The sequence below is a fragment of the Prionailurus bengalensis genome, chromosome X (assembly GCF_016509475.1).
Source record: "Prionailurus bengalensis isolate Pbe53 chromosome X, Fcat_Pben_1.1_paternal_pri, whole genome shotgun sequence".
Taxonomy (NCBI): Eukaryota; Metazoa; Chordata; class Mammalia; order Carnivora; family Felidae; genus Prionailurus; species Prionailurus bengalensis.
In genome coordinates this window covers 7,358,124-7,384,410 of record NC_057361.1, presented here as the reverse complement: position 1 = coordinate 7,384,410, position 26,287 = coordinate 7,358,124, and the positions used below count along the sequence as shown (strand labels likewise).

The 26,287-nt window shown below is 53.2% G+C and overlaps 1 protein-coding gene across 3 annotated transcripts in view; it reads right to left on the bottom strand.

Annotated features, from left to right (window-relative positions):
• The window catches only part of CLCN4 (chloride voltage-gated channel 4), a 63,714-nt gene that overhangs the window by 14,614 nt on the left and 22,813 nt on the right, over nucleotides 1-26,287 (bottom strand). For all 3 annotated transcript variants that reach the window (XR_006295770.1, XM_043571263.1, XM_043571262.1), the window contains 9 exons: nucleotides 23,642-23,796; nucleotides 20,919-21,018; nucleotides 16,386-16,573; nucleotides 14,017-14,139; nucleotides 8,334-8,540; nucleotides 8,125-8,205; nucleotides 6,377-6,922; nucleotides 4,513-4,699; nucleotides 2,642-3,040 (listed from right to left, as the gene is read on the bottom strand). Coding sequence is in view for 2 of the 3 variants with exons in the window: in XM_043571263.1 (XP_043427198.1) it covers nucleotides 2,642-3,040; nucleotides 4,513-4,699; nucleotides 6,377-6,922; nucleotides 8,125-8,205; nucleotides 8,334-8,540; nucleotides 14,017-14,139; nucleotides 16,386-16,573; nucleotides 20,919-21,018; nucleotides 23,642-23,785 (1,975 nt within the window). In the remaining variant the exon portion in view is untranslated. The remainder of the gene's footprint in view (nucleotides 1-2,641; nucleotides 3,041-4,512; nucleotides 4,700-6,376; nucleotides 6,923-8,124; nucleotides 8,206-8,333; nucleotides 8,541-14,016; nucleotides 14,140-16,385; nucleotides 16,574-20,918; nucleotides 21,019-23,641; nucleotides 23,797-26,287) is intronic.

Sequence of the window (26,287 nt, the reverse complement as noted above, 5' to 3'; positions counted from 1 at the left end):
TTCTTACACAGGCTGTCTGGGAGCTACCTGTCTAGAATCTCTGCTAATTCCCCTGCAAATGAAACTGGCATGAGACAGCCACTAGCGAAATGCTAAAGTCATACTTCTGTCTTCACGAAAGGTCACATAATTCTGCAAATACCGGTCACATATTTCTCCACCCGAGTACAGGGACTCCTCTGTTTCCACAGATCAGGAAAACAGTTTTTCTGATTGCTCAGAGCGAAACACTCCTCGCCTTTCCACAAACCATGTAAACAGCAGCTTCTATCCTATTATCGGTCTGATTGAAAGCATACAGGTATTATTTACCCGGCGTGTTGCCTCTTCAGACATTCCAAACATAGCTTCTAAGAGAGCGCTCCGTCGGCAAGCTTAAATTTCCTCTCTAACCGGTTGATGACAATTACTGCTTCCCACTTGATTACGGTAATGGCTTTCAGCGAAATTAGTAAGCTGTCTCTTAGCAGGTGTGCCTGGAGCTACACAATAGGTAATGGGGCCGGTGACATTTATTACTTTAGTTTTTAAATTTCAACCTTTGCTTAAAAGATTTTAGGGACTGAATGGATTTTTAAAGGCTGCTGATTACATTATTTTAAAACAAACCCTACCCTACTTACACAGCTTAAAACAGATGCCGTTATCTATAAGGCAATATTTACGCCCAAAGGCACCTACCTGTTAAGCGACAGGACCTATAATAAAGAGAAGCATCGGGGCGCCTGGGTGGCGCAGTCGGTTAAGCGTCCGACTTCAGCCAGGTCACGATCTCACGGTCTGTGAGTTCGAGCCCCGCGTCGGGCTCTGGGCTGATGGCTCGGAGCCTGGAGCCTGTTTCCGATTCTGTGTCTCCCTCTCTCTCTGCCCCTCCCCCGTTCATGCTCTGTCTCTCTCTGTCCCAAAAATAAATAAATGTTGAAAAAAAAAAAAAAAAAAGAGAAGCATCGCTGAGCACGTAAGCACAAATTAACGGACACGGCTTATCTAAACTTATTTTTATAAAGCCTTTGGCGAAGATACCTTAAAGCTATTTTTTTAACGTTTATTTATTTTTGAGACAGAGAGAAGACACGCGTGCACGTGGAGGAGAGGCAGAGAGAGAATCCGAAGCAGGCTCTGTGCCCTCAGTGCAGACTCCGATGCGGAACTCGAACTCACGACCCCGAACCCTGAGATCACGACCTGAGCTGAAGTCTGACTTAACCCACAGGGCCACCCAGGCGCTCCTAAAGATATTTTAAAAGCTATTTAACATCACAAAGAGATTTTGGAAACTCAAAAGGAGCCGCAGAGATAGTTAACCAAGGGCAGGGAAAAGCAAACGGTCATCTGGTGGAGGTGTGTTCCCAGTGGGCGTTCCGCAACCCGACCGACTGTGCCAGTCCCCCTGGCGAACTTAGGTACGCTGGAAGACAGGGTACGTGGTAAAGTCATCAAGTGTCCACGGGGGCCGTGCCTCGGGCCCACCGTGGGCTGCCGGAACCAGGAGCAGATCATGGGAGCAGGCGTGCTGAGCCAGACGGCACTTGTACTGGCCACGTGCCACGGGTGGGACCCCAGCCCGAGGGGGCCTCCGAGCTCACTGTCCTCCTTCTTAGGTCTCCACGTGCCTCACACCCAGACCTTTCTCTTGGGAGTCCCTCTACCTCCCGCCCCCCTTTCCGTGCAGGCACCCCTAGGCTGATGTGCCCGCAGGCTTGCTTCTCGGACCCATGGGTCTCTGGCACCGCCTCCCCCCACCCCGACCCCGGTCATCCACGCACTCCTCTCCCAACACGACAGCCTGCCCCTCAGCCCAGCAGAGTTCACCTAGCGCACAGGGAGGAAGAGCACCACGGGGACCTGACCCACGAGGGTCTCGAACTAATGGGACGGGACATAATGCCACCAAGCAAAGTGAAGGGCCTGTGTGGTGCCCGGCGGTGGGGCGGGGGGAGGCGTCTGAGACAAAGAACTCACCACAGAAGTCGGTAAGCCCGCCTGAAAGCCTGTGTCCCAGACCAGCTGGCCCGGGGCCGGGCCGGGCTCTCACACCTCAATCCTCGCCGGCTCTACCTGACAACTCCCTAAAAGAGGCGGCAGCCGCAGCCGGCCACCTAGCAGCAGTGGGCCCCTCGGCTGCGTGCAAACGCGGCGCTCATTTTCCAGCCAAGCACGTCTCTCCCTAGGCGTCGTCCCTGCCAGTAGGACCTGAGGACCAGCAGCATCACCATGAACCAGGAGCTTGGGAGAAATGCGGTGGGGGGGGGGAGGAGGGGCCTGGGTGGCTCAGTCGCTCGGGCGTCCGCCCCTCGATTTCGGCTCAGGTCACACCCACGTCGGGCTCTGTGCTGAGCGTGGGGCCTGCCTGGGATCCTCACTCTCTCTCTCCCTCTGCCCCTCTCCCCCGATCGCACACTCTCTCTCTCTCTCTCTCAAATTAAAAAAATATATACGCAGAGCCTTGGGCCCCACCCGAAAACTACTGAATCGGAATCTGCATTTCCACCAGATGCCCAGGGGATGTGAAGGCGAAATGCGCAGAGCCCCTGGCTTCGAGCCCTCTGGCCTCTGCACTCTACCTCCTTTGAGAATTCAGGGGCTACAGAGGCTACCGTTCCCCTCTGAGTACATCACGAGCTCCCCTCTCTTTACTCACTTATTGCAAGAATCAGCTCCCTCCTCTGGGCAAATCCGATGAGGCGCTCGGAGTCCCTGGAGACCACCACCGGGAAGCCGTTGTAGTCGGTCTCCTTGATGAGCGTCTCCACGTCCTCCACGGTCATGCTGTCCTGGGTGAGCACGGACAGAGGTGGCTCTCCGCGCCGTGGCCGCATGACGTCAGTGGCCAGCGTGCGATGGGTGAACTCATCCTTCACGTCCAGAAACGGGTACCCGTTTAAGTGGATATGAGCCTCGTAGATGCCTTCTTTCCCAAAGGCATCGGCCACCCACTTGCTGGTCACGGCTGCCGCCATCAAGGGCACGATGTACTCTAGGCCACCCGTTAATTCAAACATGATGACCACCAACGACACCGTCATCCTGGTAACCCCGCCTGCAACCGAAGAGAGGAGTACAGCTCTGAAAGCCCACCTCCGGGCCCTCACGAGGGCATGAACTATGGAAATGGACAAGCTGGCTATAAATGCTCCTGACACCTATTCTGAAGAGACGGGTCGTCCAGGTTGCCCATGGCGGGCCTCTGCAACGGAGGCCAGGCTGTCAAATGCGGCCTTCCCTCTTCCCTCAGGGAGCCGTAAGTCACTTCTGACGGGGGGGGGGGGGGCTTTTCTTCGGTGAGGGACAACAGGGTTGTCTGTCTACCCAAGACCACGTGCCTGGCTCTTTGGGAAGGGGATCCTATGTGGGCTATGCAGGTTTCTGACACAGCAAATGTGGCTCTCTTCCAGAACCGCACGAGCTAGAAAATTGTAGAGATTCGTAGGAGCTGCAGACAGGAGAGGGACCCAACTCTGTGTCCCTCGGTATTTAAAAGGAGACTCCATACCAACTCCTACTAATCACCCAATGAGCTTCCACTGGGCTTTCTCGAGCTCAGCACTAGGAACACTTGGGGCTGGATCTTTCTTTGATGTGGGGGCTGCACTGTGTACTCTGGAATGTTTAGCAGCATCCCTGGCCACCGCCCACTAGATGCTAGTAGCACCGCCCCCGTAGGTGTGACAACCGGAAAGGACTCCTCCGTTGTCCAGTGCTCCCGAGAGGCACAGGTGCCCCCAGGTGAAAACCACTCTTCTAGATGGTACAGCTGCCAGATGGAGACTCGATCACCCTGGGCCCTGCATGACGGAGTGGAGAAAAGCCCTCTAATAAGTCACATCACACACACACTCACAACACACACACACACACACACACACACAGAGTTGATTCTCACTGTTCGTGGTGGCTATGATCTATAAAGTTGCCACGAACACTGTATGAGCAAACACTCAATCACTGCCCTACGGGAAACGTAAGGTTTCTGCGAGTTTCTGGTCACAACATTTTTGTGAACCAATCAACACCGAACCTTATTTTATGTGCATTTCTGTTTAAAGACACCTTATCTAGGACGTGTAGATGACTCGTTAACATTGAACTCACAGCCAAGAGCACCGTAACTCGTGCCCGAAGGGAGTTCTCCACACCCCTATTTTCTCTGCAAGCCACGTCCCAGCCTTCCTGTGCTTCGGGTCACCAGACAGCACTGTGGCTGGAGGCCATTTAAAACAGCAGAATCATTAACCGAAAGCATAAAAACGCCAAAACATGGCACTAAATAGACCACGGAAAGGAAAGGATACTCGTGCACAGTATACAAGAGTCGACTGCACGTCACGAGTGAGATACACGCCTTGGTGCGCTAAGCCAAGGAGATTTAGGGCTTTCCTTGTGACGGCAACGCGAGCTTGCCTATCCTGAGAATGCCAGCACTCGAGTCCCCTGCCTTCCTTCTCGCCGGTGCCCGGAGCCACAGCAGCCCGTGCGCTCCGTGCAGCCCGCACCATCCCCCGGGGGCTGTACCTAGGCAGGCGGCGGCTCCCACCATTGCGTAAAGTCCGGGGGTGACGCAGTCCGCTCCGGGCCTGCACCAGTTCCTGAAGACGATCCAGTCGTGGTGATGGTAAGCCAGCTGCTCCACGCCGATTCCCACCATCCTGCCCGCCATGGCGCCCACAGCCATGCTGGGGATGAAGAGACCCGACGGGATCTCCGGGGGAGGGGGGGACACAGGGAAAAGAAGCATGAGTGGAGGAGTCCGCGTGTCCACACCCCACTCCCACTGAGCGCTCCCCCCCTCAGCAAGCCTGCATTTTGCCTCAGTCTTCAGAGGAGGTGCAACGCTTCCCAACAGGGGTCAGCTGGCAAAAGGCGGGACGAGTGATTTCACCCGCTGAGTCAGGCCCAGCTACTGCGACTTGGACGGGACGCACTTTTACACTTGCGTCTCCTCTCCCTGGGAAGCGGGCCTGGTTCCCCCGCTGCGCATTCAAGAATGACAAGCCCCGCTGCAGATGACATTCAAAGTGAGCATCGGCCACTCGAGATACTCCCCACTCTCTCTCTCTCCTTGCGCGCCATTCAGATTAGCGTTTGAAATGAAATGTCAAGCCCCAGCGTGAGAATGGAAAAGAAGGGCGCGCGGCCATTCACAGGTCACACAAAGCAGCTCGGAGCAGCTGCCCTGCGCCTTGCGAAGCTTTTCACGGGCCGGGCCAGGTGAAAGGCAGCAAAGAAACAGACTACGTAAACTGGCAGTAAACTGGGAGATGTCGGTGGTAGCCTGCTTCACGTTTTGCCGTGTGGAAATGCGTTTTATCGCGTGATCAGACGCACGCAACAGAACACGCCTGACTCTCCGTGTTCGCGGAGACGTCGCGTGCTTGGCAATCCCGACCGAGAGTCGCCTTGATGCTCCCTCCCACACACCAGGTAAGTCTGGATCCTCGAGTACGATTTCTAGAGTTTGGGATGTTCCTGAAGAAACTTCCTTTCTGAGCTGCCCCCGATCCCTAGGCATTTAACTCCCCGTAACTGCCAAGGAGACTTCTCCCAGCAGGCACCGGAAGAGGCCGCAAACGTCTTTCTCAGACACGCAAATAATCCATTTGCTAGGAGACGATTCGTCAGAGAGAGTTGGCCGTTTAATAAAGCCCACCCATCCTTGTTCTTAAGGCAAAAATTCAGGTTCGCATTTGACCATTACACACTAAAGTACCCAGTTTCTTAGACTTTGTAAAAAGAAACAAATCCTAAAAGTCCCACACAGAAAGCAACAGTAATGAACACTACAGGGGCTCTGCAGGGTTCAAAACGTTTGGCTTCTGGTCCTGAGTGCTCATGACACAAGCGTGCGTTTTGTGAAAATTCCTCGAGCTGTCCACATCTCCCTATGAACGACATACTCTGAGCCTTAGCTCCTTCACTTGTAAAGGGATGAAAATCTCTATTTCACAGGCTGGCTTATCAAAAGCATTGCTTCTTATGGATTAAAAGAATGTCAAGTGCCCGGCACGAGAGAACGGTCGATAAAGGTCGGTTCCCCTTTCCCTTCCCATCACGATTTTATTTTTTTGGTTTTTTTCTGAAGTTTATTTATGTACTTTGAGAGAGAGAGTACGAGAGGGCACGCACCAGTGGGGGAGAGGCAGAGAGAGAGAGAGAGAGAGAGAGAGGGAGAGGGAGGATCCCAAGCAGGCTCTGCGCCGTCAGTGTGGAGCTCGAACTCAGGAACGGTGAGATCGTGACCTGAGCCACAGTCCAGAGTTGGACCCTTAACCGACTGAGCCCCCCAGGCGCCCCCATCCTGAGTTCATTTTGGCGAGCAGGGCGCTATCCCCAGAAGAACAGGAGGTGCCCCCACATCTTCCTTCCCCCGTTCACTCACCTTCATGCCGAAGGTAAAGATGGTAATGACGATTTTGAAGACCAGTGCCAGGGCCAGCTGCCACATGGCTGTGTAAACCCCCACCCCGGCCGGCCGGTCCGGGATGTCGTCCACGGGCCGCGTCATGTTCGGGTCGTTGATGTAGTCACACAGCTGGGAGGACTCGAGGGCCCCGCAGTCATTGAACAGCTCGGAAATGAGCTCGCTCGTGCTCCGGCGCGTGTACGGGTTCGGGTAGGCGATGATGGCGGTGACGGCGGTCACCACGATGACCTCCAGCACCGGGTACTTGCCCAGCTTGGTGGTCTTGCGCCTCCTGCACCAGGCGATGTTGCCGCGGATGAAGAGCGTTCCCCACAAGCCCCCAAAGACCCCGAGCAGGATGAAGGGGAAGAGCTCGGCCATGTACCAGGGCGTGTGATACTCCACGTAAAAGAGAACAAGGCGGCTGTTCCCAAAGGGATTGATGGATCGCAGCGTGAAGGCCGCCACCAGGGCCGCGAAAAAGGACCTCCACAAGGTCTTCAGGGGAAAGTAGTAACTGACCTGGGACGGACAAGCAGAAAGTTAGAGACCGGCTGAAGAAAGGGCTGCGCAAAGCCCCAGCCTCCGACCCGCAGCCACCCGCTGGCGCTTAGTGTCACGGTCACACCCAGACCAAAGATGGGCAGTACTCGCTTCCTCAAAGTAGGTTCAGTTAGGACCAAGATGCACCAACGGAGGTATTTAAAGGACTGTGTGTCTAAAGTGGAATCGATGCTGGTCACGATGTGTTTGAGCTATTTTTCACGAGGAATGGAAATATTTCATTATACTTCTGTTTATGTCACCAAGACCCTCCTAAAGGCACATAAAGCCCCGGATTTGACTCTACAGACAACAGAACAGGTCGACGGTTGGAAAACCCTGGCCCAGCAAATGTACTTGTAGGACACAGGAGTTAAGAATGGTTTTTACATTTTTGGGGCGCCTCGGTGGCGCAGTCGGTTAAGCGTCCGACTTCAGCCAGGTCACGATCTCGCGGTCCGTGAGTTCGAGCCCCGCGTCGGGCTCTGGGCTGATGGCTCGGAGCCTGGAGCCTGTTTCCGATTCTGTGTCTCCCTCTCTCTCTGCCCCTCCCCCGTTCATGCTCTGTCTCTCTCTGTCCCCAAAATAAATAAACGTTGAAAAAAGAATGGTTTTTACATTTTTAAATGCTTGCGGGGGTTGGGGGGTGGGGAGGGGGGAGAACCATCTTGTGATATCTGAAATATTCAAAAGGAAAAACAATATTTTGTGACACGTGAAAATAATATAAAATCCACACTCCGGCATCCATAAGGCAAGTTTTACTGGAAGGCGGCCATGCCCATTCACGTGAGTGCTGTCTGCGGCCACTTCCCCGCTACAATGACAAAGCTGACAGGTTCCAGCCGGGACTGTAAGACCCCCCAAAGCCTAGAATAGTCACTCTCTGGCCCTTTGCACAGAACATTGGCTGACCCCTGGAATAGATCCATTCGGCTTGCCACAACCAGAAATGCCCCACTAGGTTGGCTATGAGAAAGACTGCCAACTTCAAACAAAAAAAAAAAATTACACCGGCAATTTCCGAAATTAATACTCGAAAACAGGTATTTAACGGCAAGAACTGGGGCTTCTTAATGAGCTGCGGTCAATACCCCTTGGAACACAGCCCTGAGAGCCTACTGCCGTGCCGGCCCTCCGCGCCCCTGACCTCTCAGGCCACAAGTCCCGCCCCGTCTCACCTCCTCGAGGCTGAAAAGCACACCTCCTATTGGAGCCCCAAAGGCAACAGAAACTCCAGCAGCGGCGGCAGCCGAGAGCACCTGTAAGGCAAAGAGCACCACGTAGGCCCCGAGACCTGTCGTGCAAACACGCGTGCGCAGGGGACACGGGGCCAGGACCTCCGGAAGAGGCTGTCACCGTGGACGGGGGTCGGGGGGAGCCTGCTCACCTCGCGCCTCTTGCCCTCGTTCTTGCTGTACTTGGAGAAGAGGCTGCTGAAGAAGTTGCCACAGCAACAGGCCACGTGCACCAGCGGCCCTTCTTTCCCGAGGCTCAGGCCCGAGGACACCACCAGCACCAGGGTGACAGTCTTGATCAGCAGGGTCCACTTCCCCAAGTAGCCCCTGATGATGAAGCCGCTCAAAATGGTCTTTATCTGAAACAGAGCACAGAGAACGAGGTGGAATGAGCCGCCTCAATGCCACAGCGAGGAAAGTGACAAGTCCCCCCTGCCCACCCCCAGATTCACGCGATCATACCGAGGACAGGCTACTTTCGTTCTGGATTTGGCTAGGATTTCATATTAACAGAATTTGTAATAGCATATAATTTTTTTTATTAATGAGAACTTGAAACCATTCAATGCGTAACAAATCTGGAGACTTTCTAAAGTAATAAGAGACCATAATGAGAACTGAAGGAGCGATTATCAGGGTCTCATTTTCTTTACGCCATTTTAACCCTGTTCACGTTATCCTCCGTTGTGTTGAAGAGAGACGTGTAGCTATCGATTTTAACTCTTAATCTTTTATCTCTTTTTTTTTCTTTTTTTTTTTTCAATGTTTATTTATTTTTGGGACAGAGAGAGACAGAGCATGAACGGGGGAGGGGCAGAGAGAGAGGGAGACACAGAATCGGAAACAGGCTCCAGGCTCTGAGCCATCAGCCCAGAGCCCGACGCGGGGCTCGAACTCCCAGACCGTGAGATCGTGACCTGGCTGAAGTCGGACGCTCAACCGACTGCGCCACCCAGGCGCCCACTCTTAATCTTTTATTATTGAGGGACATCCAAGATAAAGAGACAGAAAGCTGGCTAACTGTGTGACAAAGCAAACAGAACAAAATGGCAACTGAACCATAGGTCGGGGTCTACAAACTGCGGCCCATTGGCTACATCCAGCACACTGCCCATTTTTGTATGACCCACGAACTCAGAGTGCTTTAACATTTTTAAATGGAATGTGTAAACCAGACTACTAACCTTTTACTGACAACCGTTGCTAGATTTTCCCTCTCGGTTCACAAAGCCTAAAATATGGATCCCCTGCCCTTTTACTGAAAAAGTCTGCTAACCCCTGCAGCAGGCCAGGGGCATGGGGGTTTACCGCCCAATTATTTCAACTTTTCTGAATGTTTGAAAATATTCTTAATACGATGTCAGAAAAAGATGATGCTCAACATCCTAATAACGCATCTCCAGGGGACGTAATGGTGACTGCATTCAGAGTGACTCCTTGCCTTCCATAGAATCCTGCCCCTCCTACTGAAAAGGACTCTGGGACTACAGGTAGAGTCATCTTGCTCCTTTTTCAGATCTACCGCATTTTAAAAGGCCAAATAAAAGCCAAATAATGGCTTTCCTGCTAAAGGTGCGGTTTGCCTTACGCTTTTAGAATTCAACTGGGTGCCAACCTCAGTGATTAATTTCATATATTGGAGTCCTCCTCACCCCAAATCCCTATTCTTTGGATCCAGAAGCATCACCAATGGGTAAGTAATTTTTTACCTTCAACTTCTACAACTGGCTGAAATGGAGTGAATGTTTACTGTCTGAGTTGGCAATTCACAAGCCTGCAATAAGTGAGTCAGCCAAGGACATCCATGGTCAATTTCTGTTTTTCCCATCGCATAAATACATAACGGGACAATGTTATCTCTTGTCAGTGTCAGGATATTGGCATATCTTCCAAGTGCCTCCTGGTGGACATTGCTGTGCCAAGAAATTAATTTCTCAAATAGCTATTACAGCCCTTCTTGAGCTTGGTGCTCGAAACCAGTGAGGACCGGCTCTCCCCCTGGAGATTTGATGCAGTTGGTCTGCGGTGTATTCTGGGCCTGGGGATTTTTACAGCCTCCCCGGGTGATTCAAAAATGCAGCCCATTTCTCCGTATTCAAGGGACGGTCCCCAAACATTCTCTGGCACCACGTCACCTTTGGCGATGGGGGGGGGGGGTGCGAAGTGAGCTAATCCTCAAAATTTTAAAGGTGGACGAATGGAACACTTAATTCATGGAGACAGACCGAGCGAGCGAGCGTGCAAGCACGCACCCGAAAAAGCACAAGTGGGGTGTTCTGGCGATACCATCAGACAGTGTTTCTTGAACTAGCCTTTCACTAATGGCAGACAGACTAGCGGTGGTTAAGGTGGTCTTTAACTAGTGGTGGTCGGCCTGTGTGAGCCCGCGCCCAGGGGATCCCAGATCCCTTTATTTAAGGGATGTTTTATTATGCCTGCCGCAGTCCTGCCCTTTTGTGTTGCCTCGAATAAAATTATCTATAATTTTTTGTCAGTTAGTTAATGTCGATTTGGACCCTAGGGTACAGTTTAAGAGCGTAACACCATTTAGAAAATTACAAGCATCTAAATTACCTGAGCCTCCGCCAGCCGTGACATGCGGTGAATTGAACAATGTAATAGGTGTTTTGTAATCTCTAAAATGATTTTATAAAATTGTCACGATCAAATTAGGAACTAAAGAAAGCAAATTCATTCCCAGTAAATGCCAAAAGGTAATCACTTGCTTAATATGAATTAAGAGAGACCGAATCCAGTGGGGCTTTAACGAGATGTACTGCAGTGGTTCTGGGACTTGCCGGTGTTGACTGTAAAACCTTTCTGGTAAATGAACGTTGGTGTGCGCATTCGCGTTTTGCAATGGGCTGAAACATCAATTCAAAGCAACTTTTTTTTTTGGGGGGGGGGGGACAGAGAGAGACAGAGCATGAACGGGGGAGGGGCAGAGAGAGAGGGAGACACAGAATCGGAAACAGGCTCCAGGCTCCGAGCCATCAGCCCAGAGCCCGACGCGGGGCTTGAACTCACGGACCGCGAGATCGTGACCTGACTGAAGTCGGACGTTTAACCGACTGCGCCACCCAGGCGCCCCAATTCAAAGCAACTTTTAAAAGGACGTGATTTCTTCCGGAGTCAACGGTGGTTCTACGGACAAAGCAGGCAGAGAAGGAGGGACACCGGAACCCCAAGAACTAGTCTGCACTTTTCAATGTGCCTTATACAAGAGCACGTGTTACACAAAATAAATGTTCTCTACATTTGCGTTGCAAAAAAGGTTTCCAAAGGAATGTCCATTCTGAGCAGTTAGCCTCTTTGCTAAAATGAGGGCGCGCGGCCTTGTATCTCACTGTGAGTGAAGTCAGTTTATGTAGTCACTTGGGTCTTGACTAGGAGGTTCTTTTCCAGCATGAATCATTCACATTTCCTGTCTCCTCTGCCCCTTTCCTCCAAGAGCTGGAGTAGGTACTGCACCCCGAGGTTAGCAATTTCAAGCCCTAGTGTGGTAACAGTGAAAATTTTGCTACTACTGAGTCATGGTGACCGAAACTTCATTAGACAGCCGCCCTTGGCTTCGTGGTACTTTCAAAGATCATTGTCAGCTCTTTCATAAATTGAGAAACCAATCTGTTACATGTTACATATGACTCAAAAGCATATTAATAAAACAAGCGCCCACGCACCCGCATTTCAGATAGAAGAATGGGTACCCAGGAAAGCCCCGTGTTTGTTTCCTCGGTGGAACCTTCCTCCTTCCCGAGCCCAATCGATCGTTTCCTTGCCTTCCTTTATACCATCCGCGTACGTGTGTCACTAAACAGGGTACGCCTCCGTTGTGGCCGTTTGCGGACTTTGCAGAGATAGAATCACACTTCAGATATACTACTGCCCCTTTCTTCACTCGACACTGCCTTTCTGCGTTGCATCCACACCAGCGTGTGCCTTGCACGTCTGCCACATAGGAAACGTGATGCCCGACTCAGGACTTAACTCCTTTCCGGTTCAGCTGTCACAAATAGATGCCCGCTCTGGACAAGACCAAGTGCAGGCGGCCCCTCACAGACAGAGCTCACCTCCAAGCCCCCTGTCTGTCTACAAGTTCGCAGGCTGAGCCACGTGTCCCCGGTTGTTGCCGCCTGAAATTTTCCAATTCCCCGTTGGCCACCTGCTCATTTTGGAAAGGCGACTCGGGTCAAAAAAAAAAAACAAAAAACAAAAAAAAACAGCCTACCATCGGGCAGTGGGATCATAAAACTGAGAGGCCAACGCCAGTCTGCTCTTTCTGTCATCTGGGGTGCGTCAGCTCTTAGACACCAAATACAACACAGTCGGTTCGGTCACAGCGCTTGTTTTGAAAACACAAATTTGTTCCAACGTGACTCATGCATTAGGGAAGAACTTGAGCATAATGCAAATTTCGCGTCTGCTTATGCACAACTTCAGCCGGGAGAAACGCGGCGGGAGCGCACAAAACACACGCGGCACGCGCCTCCAACGTCTACCAGGTCACACGCTCAGTGGCGAGTACAGATTTCTTAACCATTTAACACGTGTAAGCCGGGCTACTGTTTCGACTGGCTTTCTGTCTTTTCCATACGTGTCGCTGACGGAGTTTCTGCGTGTTGTGCTCCTGGAGCCATCTTCCCCACGAGCGCTGTGGTTTCTCTTGTGCGATTCCGCACGGCCCCGTGAGCTGTAGGGGCGCCCGGGTCGCGCTGCAGCACGACGGGATTGCCTTTCAGGTTCCTGCGGTAACGTGTTAATACAAACCGTCAAAAAGTCAACATGACGCATCAGGTCTTTTTCTTCTCTCTCTCTTTCCCGGAACGGGACGATGTCGCGCTTTTCTTTCGGCAGTCTCTCAATTACTCCAGCCCTCTCCGTGAACCGCCCGCAACAGCGGCAGTGCTGGCAAATACCAGCAAAGAATGTGGGCGCAGGGGAGCAGGGACCAACGTGGGGCCGTTGCCATCATCGGTCACATCTTTAAACTCACCGTCCCCACCACCTAGGGGCGTTGCCGAAGCACCAGCCTGAAGGAAAACGGAACTGCTTCGATGGTAGTGATAACATAAGAACTGGTGAACTTATTTCTGGCCAAAATTTTCAGCATCTGGGCTTTTGGGGAATTAGCCCGACTCTCATTATTCTAGCCAGCAGATCCTCCTAGGTGGGAAGTTTAATCTCAAGCATCCCTCCTGATCGATGAGGTCACTTCCCTTACACTTTGGTTACGCGAAAATGCAAAAAGACGTTAAGAGCTCTGAGCCCACAAGGGTGCGTTCACAGTGCATGCGCTGAATGTGGAATTAAGCTTTTTAAGGATCGCTATTACCGTGTCACCAGAAGAGCAAAACAGGGCAAGGGAGTTGACCCACAAGAGAGTTGACTCATCAGTGAACTTTCTGGGTAACAAACGTCCATCGCTGTCTTTGCTCACATTACGTCACAGGTGCACTTACAAGTTTCTGAAGTGCCACACTTATGTATGTGGTTAATTAACTCCCATTCCACAGGCTGTGAGAGTTATGCCTGGCTTGCAAAGACAAGAATTTAATCATCTGAGAAGCAATGGAGCATAAATCCTGAATATAGAGCATAAATCCCTAAGCCAGACAGCTGGGTTCAACTTGCTGCTAACCAGCTTCGTGACCTCAGGCAAGTTACTTAACCTCTCTGTGTTTCTTTAACTCTCAAGGGCAAAATAGCAGACCTTCCCTCCTCGTCTCACCGTAAGGACTAAACGAGTTAACAGAGATCACGTGCTTGGCACCTAGGTGCTACATAAGTGTTTGCTAGGCTTATTATCGGCACAGAAGAAATCCAGCCGGCACTCACCTCTGGTATACCCGAGCCACAGGCGTATGGCGCAAAGACGCGCACCAGGGAGACGGCCAAGAACGCAAACAGCAATGCCCACAGGATGTACATTAGGTAATTCAGAATGTAAGCACTGGCGCCCTAGACGACAGACACAAAACAAGAAAGAAAGATGAGCCGTCACCAACCAGAGCGCCGCGCCCGCCCGCCCCCTCCGTGCAGAGGGCACAGCGGGAGCTTTGAAGGCATCGGCCAGCTTCCCATCCGGTCCCGTGTCAACAAAAAGGCCAGCGTTGGTTTTATCAGCTATTGCCATTGCTACGGCAGGTACACACAAACACCGCACCGGGCGTTCGTCCAGGAGCTGTGCCCACACACCTTCCGCGGGGCGAAACCCTCAGCACTCGGGGAACCGCCAAGGTCACGGGGCCTTCCCCCTCGCCCGCCGCGGGTAGGGGAAGGCGGGACGCCCAGAAGTCTGCCCTGGCGACCCCGGAGGCTCTGTCCGATGTTGCAGGATGCAGCCACCCGGCTGTGGTCCCCTGACCCGCAGCATCCACATCACCTGAGCCCGCGTGCGGGATGCAGGTTCTCGGGCCGCACCCCGGGGCTGCCAAGTCACACGCACCCGAGGTGGGGCCCAGCAAAGTGCGCCGCGACACGCTCTCCAGGCGCTTTTAGAGGGAAAAATACATGTTCATCTCCTTCAGAATAACTCCTTGAACCATTTATTCCAAATTATCTGATGAATGAAGGCTGGCTTTCTGAACCAAACACACGGTCTGGGGTCTTTGATGCTGAGGACCTGGTTGGCCGGGTGGAGACATTTCTCTCGGCCTCAGCTTCTTGCCACCATCTGGATCACTCAAGTGAGGGGCGAAGGAAAGCGAGGTCACCTAGGAGTCAGGCCACGGATACGGCCGCATGTGCGCCTATTAAATGCAAAACCAGGTTCCAGGAGACCGTTCTGGCCTTTACAATCCCATATATTCACACCCGAGGCAAGAGAAATCGGACCGAAGAATACATTTCACCCACTTAAAATGTGCTTTTTTGAGACCAAAAATAACTTCTCACTCTTGGTAACAGTCATTCTTTGAATCAAAGCATAAATCTTAGAAACGGATGAAAAGATAGACGGCCATATTTCCCAAAAAAAACCATATTGCAAGGAGGAGAGAAGAAATAAAATACGGTGTCCAGCCAATATCGCCTGCCCACTCCCATCAACCCAAGGAGAGAATTTATTTTTGGACGTCATGGAGAGCACTGAGAACGTGTGAGATTTCAAGATCCCTGTCTACCTCTCAGATTGGAAGGAATTAATTTTCAATTCCGCTGAGAAGGAGGTTTAGCAAAATGGCCAAGTGCATTCCACATCGCTTCAGCTGTGGCAAGTACATGGGGGGGGAGGGGAGGGGGGAGTGCGTGGGAGGGGGTTTGGGGGGGGAGAAAAGGGATAAATCACATCCATCGTCCAAAAATAGTTCTAGCTTGAACGCCTCCGAGTTACCCCTAACGTGAATCTTGCCGACCCAGCGCCCCCCGACCTGGGTTTCCGATCTGTCAGTGACACATGCATACAGATCTGAAGCTCTAAGTCCCCTGTGCCGGGACACTCCCATCCGAGAAGGCCCAGAAGCACCCTCTGCGATGCACTTGTGAACCGCACTGGAAGATGAGAACTTGAACCCCACCAAGATAGCACTTCGCACCTGCTAGGGTGGCTGCAATCAAAACCGGGCGAGGAGGCGGATGCCCTGAAACCTTCATGCGAGCAAAGGAAGTCGGACACGAAGGTCCACGTATTGTACGATTCCACTTAGAGACGGAAAGGTCAGTGGAGTGGTTGCTTCTGACTGGAGGGCTGGGAGGAATGGGGGGGGGACTGCTAAGGGGTGCAGGGCTTCCTTGGGGATGATGAAGATGTTGTGAAATTATTCTGTGGTTAATGCAGCACAACGCTGAGGATATTCTAAAACCCAGTGGGCTGCACGCTTTCAATGGGCAAGCCATATGGGAGGTGAATTATATCTCACTGAAGCTGGTATTGTTAAAAAAAAAAAAAAGATAACTTCTTTTATTAGAAGGTATAAAAAGCAACCCTATTTCTGTAGCACGATCAACAGACCACTCTCGCTAAGAAAAATAACAAGGCTTTTACGAACACCTACGTATACCATGCACACGAATCGGTACGGAAGGCTTTTCCAACTTCGGTTTGCACATCAGAGCTGGGAAAAGCCAAGCCGCACTGGTATTGAGCACCGACGGCTGCCGGAACAGACACTTGGAGATAAAAGTACAGACAGTCACAGGAGGCCCAGGTTCCCAAGCGCCCGTGGAACAGCGGCCGCTCCCAGCCAGGACCCTCCCCAGAAACGCACCTCTGACTGGTTCACCAGCAGCTCCGACCATTTCTGCCACAGGGGACACTTGTCCCTGTCCTCAAAAGTGGTCTCGTTGGACGTCCAGCAGCACTGCTCGTGGCTGTACCAGAAGGCAGACAGACAGACCCCCTCCTTCAAGTCGGTCATCCAGTCGACGGCGAGATCGATGACCCCAGCCAAGGTGCCTGGAAGAGGCAGCGAGAGCCACTTAGAGGAGTCGCCCTGTGATGACGCAGGAGAACACGGGGCCCGGGGCCAACGCAGAGACGCGGCCGGACCAGGAGATGAACATGCAGCAGAAGGAACACGTAGAGAAAGTTTCTTTCATCGATCATCGGGTCTCCTGAGCACTTACGGCGTGGGCAAGCAGCGCCCAGGCCGGTGACGAGCAGAGGACGACGATCCGTGCCGCCCGCGTGCCTTAAATCCCGCAAGACTGACGGTCAGGCAGGTCTTAGGTCACCACAAGCCACGGGGGCCAAGCAGCTTTCAGAATTCACCCCTTCCAAAGTCTAGAAACACGGTGCCTGTGCCCTGTAAATGATGCAACCCCCTCAGCGGCTTCTGGGGCACGAGGCTGGGATCACACACATTATTAACCTGTCTCAGGCCAACCTGACGACTCAGAGAAAACGGAGGCATAACGACTATACCAGCCTCATCGTTTAAGCACCGTTTTGCCACCAAATGGGAACCAAACTTGGAAAACCTCACCTATTAGGACTTTCCCGGATTTTTAAAATTACGGATAAGGGACCGTGTGGATCTATCTGAGTAAATAACTGCTTTGAACTCCGATGAAAGTGAGATAACAGAGAGTGTGCGGTGGGCCACGGAAGCCTACCTTTGGGTCTCCTTCCAGAATAACCCATTCTAGAGTCTTTTACAGAGGCAGGGAAGACTTTCAGGCCGCTACATTTTGCCAACTGTTACTAGATCTCTATCTCAATACCACCTCCCCACCTGCATCAACACCGAAGGCGTCCGCACGCCTGCGACACGGCTCCCCCTTCCCGGCTCTTCTCCTGTTACACCGAAAGCCGCCCCCTGTTCTCGGGAGAACGCCTGAATCCTTAGCAGGCAGCAGACCCGAACAGCTGGCCCCTCATACCTCTCCAGCCTCAGCCCTCTCCATCGCTAACCGCCACACTGCCCACACCATGTTCCCGGATGGAGCACACCAGGCTCTCCTCTCTGCGCCACCTCAGCCAGCACTGTCCTTCCCACACCGGCCAATCTCCTACTGGCCTTCCAGAGGCAGTATTTACATCCTCCTTCGGGAAGCCTTCCCTGATTTCCTAGGTCTGGGCTAGGCGTACCTCCCAGGCATTCCCCCATCACCATACCTGTCACATCCTGGTAACATGAGTGTGTGTGCGGTGAGTGTATGTGTGTGTATAGCGTCTAGTCCATAAATGGGGCTGGGAGGGTGGAGATCCTGTTGTGTGGTTTGCATGCCATGGCCAGATGTCCAGACTCTGTGTCCACTCTATGTCCGCAAGTGGCTTGTCCATTGTTGTATCTGTGTTGGGGACACGGCGCGAACTATACATCCATAATGCGATAAATGAACGACAACCAGAAAACCCCGGTCCAGCCATTCACTCCTCCCTTCGCACCAGTCCCTAGTCCACGCCCTGGGGATATGGCAGTGAACGAGGCAGACTCAGGTCCCTGCCATCGTGGAACTGCACGTCATGGGGGGAAAGACCCTGGACAAAAGAAGTAAGTGAATCGGGGGCTCCGATAGCAGGTGGGACATGCTAGAGAGAAAAATCCAGCACGTCACAACGGTGCAGCCACTTTGGAAGACAGCCATCTGCAAGGTGTCCACCCGGGAGAAAGGAAAACATAGTCCGTGCAAGGACTCGCACACGAATGTTCACGGCAGCACTCCTCACAGCAGTCGAAAAGTGGACACGACCCACGCGCCCATACTGCCGCATGGAGAAATAAAATGCGGTCTATCCACACGATGGAACAGCATTTGGCAACAAAAAAGGGTGAAGCACTGACGCGCGTGACAGGGCGAACCCCGAACCGTGATGCCCAGTGAAGGACACCAACCGCAGGACCACATACGGTAGGATCCCACTGCGTGAAATGTCCACGAGAGGCAAACGTATAGCCACGGGAAGCAGATCCGGGGCTTCCTAGGGCTGGGAGGAGGCTGGGGGCACTGGGGCTTGATAGCTAAGGGGTATGGAGGTCTTCTGGGGGCTGATGAAAAGGTTCTAAAATCGCGGTGACAGTTTTACAACTCTGCATACGCTAAAAACCACTCGATTGTACACTTTAACAAGGTGAATTGTACGAGATGTGAATTATGTCTTAATGAAGGTTTTACATGCACACGCACACGCACGCACACTGGGGCGAGGCTGAGAGAGGGAGAGAGGACTTTTAGGAAAGGTGGTCAGGGAATGCCTCAAAGGAAGAGGACACTTGAACGAAGACCCAATGAAGGTGAGGGAGGGGTCCAGTAGATACCCAAGGGCAAGACCCAAGGATTCCCCCCGAATTTCGTCACTATTCTTTCATTTGTGATCACCTTATCCCTCCTCCAACCTTCAGGGCAGACTCAGCGGGCTGGCCCGCACTGTGCAGCTCAGCTTCCTTCGGTGGAACAACAGCAACACCCAGTGGTGATTCCTGATAAACGCCCTGTAGCGGCGACGCTGCTCAGGCCTCCCCATAATGGGAGCCGAAACAGGATGCCCAGGGCGCCGCTGAGGAGAGGCCAGGCCAGGCAGTGGGACCCCTGAGTCCTCCCCCACGGTCAGAACAACGGGGGAAGGCAAAAGCGAACGGGACACAATCTGCTGACTTTCCCTTCAAGGCCACCTTCACTGTCAGTATCATCCCCTTCTCGCCTTCCTCCTAGATCTGTCTGCTGGTGTGTCCGAGGGATCGCCCTTCGCCAGGGGGGCTTCAGCCCCAGCTGCACATTAGAATCGCAGGTAGAGGGGGCTGGGAGAAAGAGAGGAGAGGGGCTTTACCCAATGCTAGGGCACCATCTCCAGGGATCCTATTTCCTTGAAGCCCAGGCAGCAGAATTTTTGTTTTCATTCCCCAGGTGATTCTTCCTGAAACAACTGCCAAAAATTGGGCTGGCAGTGAAATCAACCGGGCAGTGTCAGATTGGTTAAAGAGAGCCCAATTAGGCTCTTACGTTCGTCAATAAATCCATGCTGCGCTGTGCGCCCTGGGAAGATGCTGGAGTACCTACTCCGGATTTCCTCATTTCCTCTATTTACTTGTCCTTCCCAGAAGGCAAGAATAATGATACAGTATACAGCTTCATACACCTATTCTACATAAAGACGTCAAAATTCACAGCAAATTCCTACCCTGCCCACTTTCAAAGGTCTTCGTGGAAGCAGTCAAACAAATTGGTGGCGAAACACCGTATATCCGTGAAATCAAAGTCCCCGCCGGCCTGGCTGCCATTTTATACAGGGGATGCCCCCGGGAAAGGGAGGCTAAAATTAGGGAAATGGATGGACAGCCACCGTGACCAGAGGGAAAGAGCCCCCCCTTCCACACTAGTCTGGGCTCTGTAGGACAGGCCAAGGCCAATGGAGCCCCTCCCTGGCAACCAAGCCTCTCCCACAACTGTATGTGGAATAAATGAAAGAATGCCCAGAAATCAAAATCCTCTGTAATCGGAAAATGTGTATCTATGCCCCCTTAATATTCTTTTTTAGAACATTTACTACATTCGGCCTGTATTCTAGTGATCCTCTGATCGATCCTATAACCACAACTATGATGATATTACAGGCAGGTGATTTTTATCAAGGGCATCTCTTAGTGTGCTCAGATATTTTCTTCTTAGACGTTAACCTTCACAGCCTCCTAAAAGGAACTAAGTTTCAGGAAACAATTTCCACGGAGAGCTGGTACCTGTGACATTCAAAGGGCAGGTGTCCCCTCCAGATACTCATCCCTTCACTCTGGACACCTCCCGCTGGCAGCAGGGTGACGGGATTATAAAATGAAGGGCCCGGAGTCCCTGAGGGTCATAACAACGTCGGCCTGCAGGTATCTCCCCTGGGCCTAGTCCAGGGGGGCTGGAATTATCCCGAGTATCTTTAGGATGTGTACAATTCGTTCCAGGGCCTGCCAGTATCCGTAAACACCTCCCTCCTATGGGGTTTGGTTTTTAGAGATCAAAGTGCTCCCACACTTTCTGGCATACAATGTGCCTTCAATAAAATCCACTACGGCAACGAACGACCGTGCGGTGCAGAAGCGGCTACCAGCTCTCTAATTACAGCTTTCCAGTGACGGCACTCGGGCCCACGCCTTGGGGTCTTGCCTTACTGACGGCACGCGTCACGTGAAACGTGTGGTCGTGTATTTTGCTCCTAGGTATTTCAAGTAAGAAAAGCCTCGACAGATAAGAGAGGATCGCTTCTTTTTCGGGATACCGTCCCAGACGGTTGTCGATTTGGGTTTTGGTACCTCCAGCTCCGCCCAGGAGGACCTCCTGCCCCTCCACGTGTCCGCCGCGTGCCCTCCACATACCCGCCAGCAGGCCAATGAGCAGCATCACCACCCATCCTGACCAGGCGTCCAGCAGACTCTTGATGAACTCCCATATGGACTCCTTGCTTTTGCTGGTTATCTAGAAACAAAAAGACACAGTGGTTCATCTGGATACGCTTTGTAACCCATGCTTCCTGCCGAGGAACGGTTTCCTTGGGAAACGGGTGCCTAAGAAAATGAGTGTGATTAAGCAACAAAATTCCCACTGACGATATCCTTTCGGTTGCCCAGCACAATGACAGAATGGGCTTTCTGGCTCACAGGGTGACAAGGATGCCATAACAGTCTCCTAAGAATTAGAATCCCCCCCCCCCGAAAATCACTTAATTAAAAAACCTTCCGTAGTGTGACGTGATCTTTGATTATTCAGAAGCCATTCGAAAGGAGGCATGAACTCATCGTCACCACTTTCAATAAGAATTACTGCTGGGGGGTGGGGGTAGGGGCCCGGGCGCCGCAGACAGTTAAGCATCGACCTCTTGGTTTGGGCTCAGGCGTGATCTCACGGTTCAGGAGTTGGAGGCCCCTCTCTCCCTGCCCCTCCCCCCTGCTCCTGCGCACATGTGCTCTCTCCTCTCTCAAAGATAAAGAAATAAACCTTATTTTAAAAAAAAGAATGACAAGGGCGCCTCGGTGGCTCAGTTGGTTAAGCATCCGACTTCAGCTCAGCTCATGATCTCACAGTCCGTGGGTTCAAACCCCACGTCGGGCTCTATGCTGGCAGCTCAGAGCCTGGAGCCTGCTCCGGATTCTGCGTCTCCCTCTCTCTCTGCACGCCCCCCCATTCGTGCTCTCTCTCTCTCAAAAATAAACATTAAAAAAATTAAAAATAAATAAAATAAAAACAAGAATTCCTGCTTTCACTTACACTGTAAGGTCTGCTCGCCAAAGAACCCCTTCAACAACGAGTTCATTTCCTTTGCTTCTTTCCCAGGGTGAACGTTATGAGTAAGAGCTCCGAATGAGCCGCACGGGTCACCTTTGCTCCCCCTTCACAGAGCCCCGCCTTCCTGGGACGCCTTCCTCTCGGCACCCTTCACAGCATCTTCTGGAAAGACCGCGCGCTCCGCGGCCCGGCGGGCCTCTGGCACGACTACCCGGCCGCGCGACAGTGGCACGAAAGGAGCCGCGAGGAACGCATACGCGAAGGGGCGAAGCGGCGTGCGTGGCCGCGTTCCGGGAACACTCTGGTGCCCGACAGGGCCCGAGGGCCGGAGTCCGGCCGCCGCGGCTGCAGGCCGCAGGCCGCCCCGTCTCCCGCGCTCCTCCTCGCCGGGGACCGAGGGGCCGGCCGTCCTCTGACCCCGCCGCACCCCCACACGCGTCTCTTCCCCTTCTCCCGCCGCTCGGTGCAGCGACCGAGCGACGGGACACTCCTCGCCTACGGGAAGGTGCCGTCCCCGAGGGCCCGTCCGCCACCTCGCCACTCTCTCCCTCCTTTCGCTCGCGGCCACTTCGCCGGTTCCCCTCCGCCGCCTCCACGTGCCTCTTCGAAGCGTCTGTCACGGGCGCCCCGTCTGCGCCCCGCCGGACCTTCTCCGTCTCCGCACGCAGGCCGCCTCGGCCGCTTCGGACCCCTCGGCGCCCGCCGGCGAGCCCCCGACGCCCCCGCAGCCCCGACCTCACCCCGGAACCGCAGGGCGCCCCCCACCTGCCAACCGTCCCCAGCCGCGCGCTGCGTCAACGGCGCGCACTCGGAGCGGCTCCCGCGGAACCCGCCGGCCGCTCCCCTCTTCCTCCCTCCGGCCAACAGAGGCCTCGTCCGCTTCGAACCCGCGGCCGGCCTCGTCCCGGCCTCCGCTCCCCGCCCGCCCCCGAGACCCGCCCCAAATCCCCGCCGGAGGCTCCCGCACTTCACTGCCCTCGGTCGCACCTTCCTCCTCTTTCCCCCCAGCTAATAATCTCCGAGCTTCCTTCCCGCGTCTCCCTTTGCGACGCATCTTTCTCGCACTCCGTGGCCGCGACCGGGAAGAGGAAACCCAACCCCCTCTTCGCGGCCTCCTTGGCCACCACCCCCCGCGCGGCTCCACGGCCCGTGCCGCCAGACTCAGGTCTTCCCTTCTGGGAACCCTCCGCCGGGCCTCCGAGCCGCCGGAACCACCCACGGCGCCGGGTTCTGCCATGCCTCCGCCACGCGAAAAAGGGCCGCTCCTGACCTGGGAGCCCTTTCCTCTTTCCCCGCCTAGCAAACTCCCAGTCATCCTTCCAGACCCCAGTGAAATGTCACCCTCTCTAAAACACCCTTCCCTGACCGTCCCTCCCGAATGATCACACGGCCCCGATACCACCTCGCCGTGGCCACTGACGTATGTGCTGACTGCCCGCTGGACGCCAGGCCCTGAAATACGGGCTTTCGTACACACACACCTCATTCGGTGTTTACGCCGAATGACCTCCACCCTCGCAGAAGAGAAACCAGGGTCCCGAAACGGCACCCCAAAAGTCACCCCGCCTAAAGGGGCCAAGGGCACGATGTGCCTGACTTGTCTGGTTCCGGAGTCCCCTCCCTGCCCCCCACACCATACCTCTGTATGACACAGCCCCCCACCCCGAGCACCTAATACCGTCATTATCTGTCCACATCTCTGCCTCTCCCACTAGCCCTTCTCTTTTTTAGAACGTAGCCCAGCATGTGACACGTGACCCTAACCTCAGCTCAGGAAGCGTCCCCCTTCAATATGTCTTTTAGGAAGGCCACCTACCTTTCTGTGTCTGTCGGTGTCCCGTGACTTTTCCCTTAGCCAGTCGATGGTGTGGAAGTCCTCATATGTCCCCACATCAGGGAATGGCTCATCGAGGAAATCCATCAGGTTTCCAGAACCACTCATCGCTCCTGCATTGACCATGCTAGTTACACCTGGGAGAGAGAACCTGTGATTAAAACCATCATGCAGGACATCTGCACAGACACGGCAGAATCATCCACATGTACTTTTTCCTTTGTCACGCGCGGTCGTTATGTTCTGTAAAGGCACCACGAACTCCAAACTGGTGAGCACGGAGGCAACGTCCCAAAGCGTTAGGTGGGGTTAGGCTCCCGCAAGCATCATCTTTGCAAACGAGGTCGCATTTTTGTGAACGGGTCAATCTACAACCTTGTTTTCTGTGTTCCTGTTTAAGGATATCTTGCAGAATAGATGTTGCTGATTCATTAACACTGAAGTCGCGGCTGACAGCGCGACAAGTCGTGCCTGGACGAAGCGTGTGTGACAAATGTCTTTTCTCCACAAGGCACGCTGCAGCCTTCTTCCAAATGGAAACACCAGGAGCACTGCATCTCGGGGCCATTGCCAACAGCACAATTACCCATAATAAGAGCACAAAAATGTGAAAACCCTGGCACGAAACAGTCCGGGCAAAGGACACTCGTTTCTAGTCTGGGAGCTGAAATCAGACGGAGGGGCTGGGAACGCGCCTCTCTGGGGACTCAGACTTTTCGCCACTCTGCACACGCACACGTCCGTGAATAACCGGGACAGAGGCACGCGCGGGGGCTGGGGGGCAAGGCTTACAGGTACGTTTTAGCGAGTAGGCAGAAGCGCAGACGCAGACCCGCAAATCACGAGGATCGGCCACCCGCATTTCCGGAAAACCTCAAGTACTGCGGAAGCGAGGGAGCCATCCAAACGAGAGCACTGGAGGGGAAGCAGGGCGGAGGCGCGCCGCTCACAATCGAATCCCTGGAACCAAACCAGTGACCGGTCCTCTCGTGAGATGGAGGAGACCACGCAGGCAGGCAGCCACTGTGGTCGTCACTACAGATGTGGCATGCTGGCGAGCATACCAGGAAGCCAGGGTGAGCTGCAGAGGGCGGTGGCCCTGGGGGGGGGGGGGGGTCCCACGGAGACCGACAAGGGAAGACGACGACCTGCCACATGACCCATGCTACGGTCTGAATGTTTGTGTCCCCCCCCAAAATTCACATGTTGACGTCGTAACCCCCAAGGTGATGCTGTTAGGAGGTGGGGCCTTGGGGAGGTGATTAGGTCAGGGGCGCAAAGCCATCACGAATGGGATTAGTGCCCTTTTACAAGAGACCCCAGGGGCACCCAGGTGGCTCAGGCGGTTAAGCGTCTGACTCTTGCTTTCGGCTCAGGTCATGATCTCTCGGTTTCACGAGTTCGAGCCCCGCGTCGGGCTCTGTGCTGCCCACGTAGAGCCTGCTTCGGATTCTCTCTCCCTCTCTGCCACTTCCCCACCCGTGCTGTCTCTGTCTCTCTCAAAATAAATACATAAACTTAAAAAAAAATAATAGATAATAAATACATACATATATACAAGAGACCCCGGAGAGCTCCCTCACCCCTTCCACCGTGTGAGAACACAATGAGGAGTCCTCACTGGGAAAGGGGCCCTCACTCACCCCACCGGGCTGGCCCCCCGGCGTCAGACTTCCAGCCTCCAGAACTGCGAGACCTAAGTGTCGATTGTCTGTAAGCCCCCCAGTCTGTGAGACTTGATCACAGCAGCCCAAACAGACTAAGAAAGGCCAAGAGCCGGGCCAGGCTGGCCGCACGCCCCCTGGGCACAGAAGCTCTGGATACAGGCACTCACTTTTAATTTTTCTTAAAATACAGTCAAAAGGGTTCGGGCTGCCAGAACGGTAGCCGGGCGGAGAGTTTCTCGTCTTCCTGCCTAAGATAACAATTCCACTCCCACTATCCTGGCCCCCAAGACACCTTCCACGTTATACCACCATCAGAGCCTGATTTGCAGATCACGTAGGAGCTCATTTGAGATGTAGGGAATGCTTTGCAGCAGGACCAATGCTCCCCACCAGTTAGCAGAAAAAATAATACGCTCCTACAAAGACGAGAGGTTGGAATACGCACTAAATAAAAATTACTTTGGCGAAGAGCATGGAAATTTGAATTATAGGGCGAGGACCACAAAAGTGCTGGAGTAGATGGTTAAAGAGGCAACGGGTAGTTATAAAAATATTTGAGCATAGGCGTCTCTCATTGCTCTATGTCTTTTTATATCTGGAGGACTCAACCACGACCTGATGAAACTAACTGCGTTTTAATCAAATGGAAAAGTCGCTATGGGCAAAGTGGGGTAATCACCTTACGAGCAATAAAGTAGCAACAGTGAGTGATTTATTGACCGTCTGTGCAACTCGGCTGCTTTAAAACTTTAAAAGTTTGAGGTCTGAGCTATGCCAAGCTGAAAACTATACCCGCTGATGGGTACCCAGGGAAGAATCATGTTGCATAAGTCAGTAGCAACCAATAATAAAAAGGAAGGAGTGAAATTAGAAAGCAAAGATCTCATTTTCATTTCTACAAAAACAAGGTGGTAACAGCTTTGTATTATATGTGGCAAAGAAAATCTCTGATGGGAAAAAT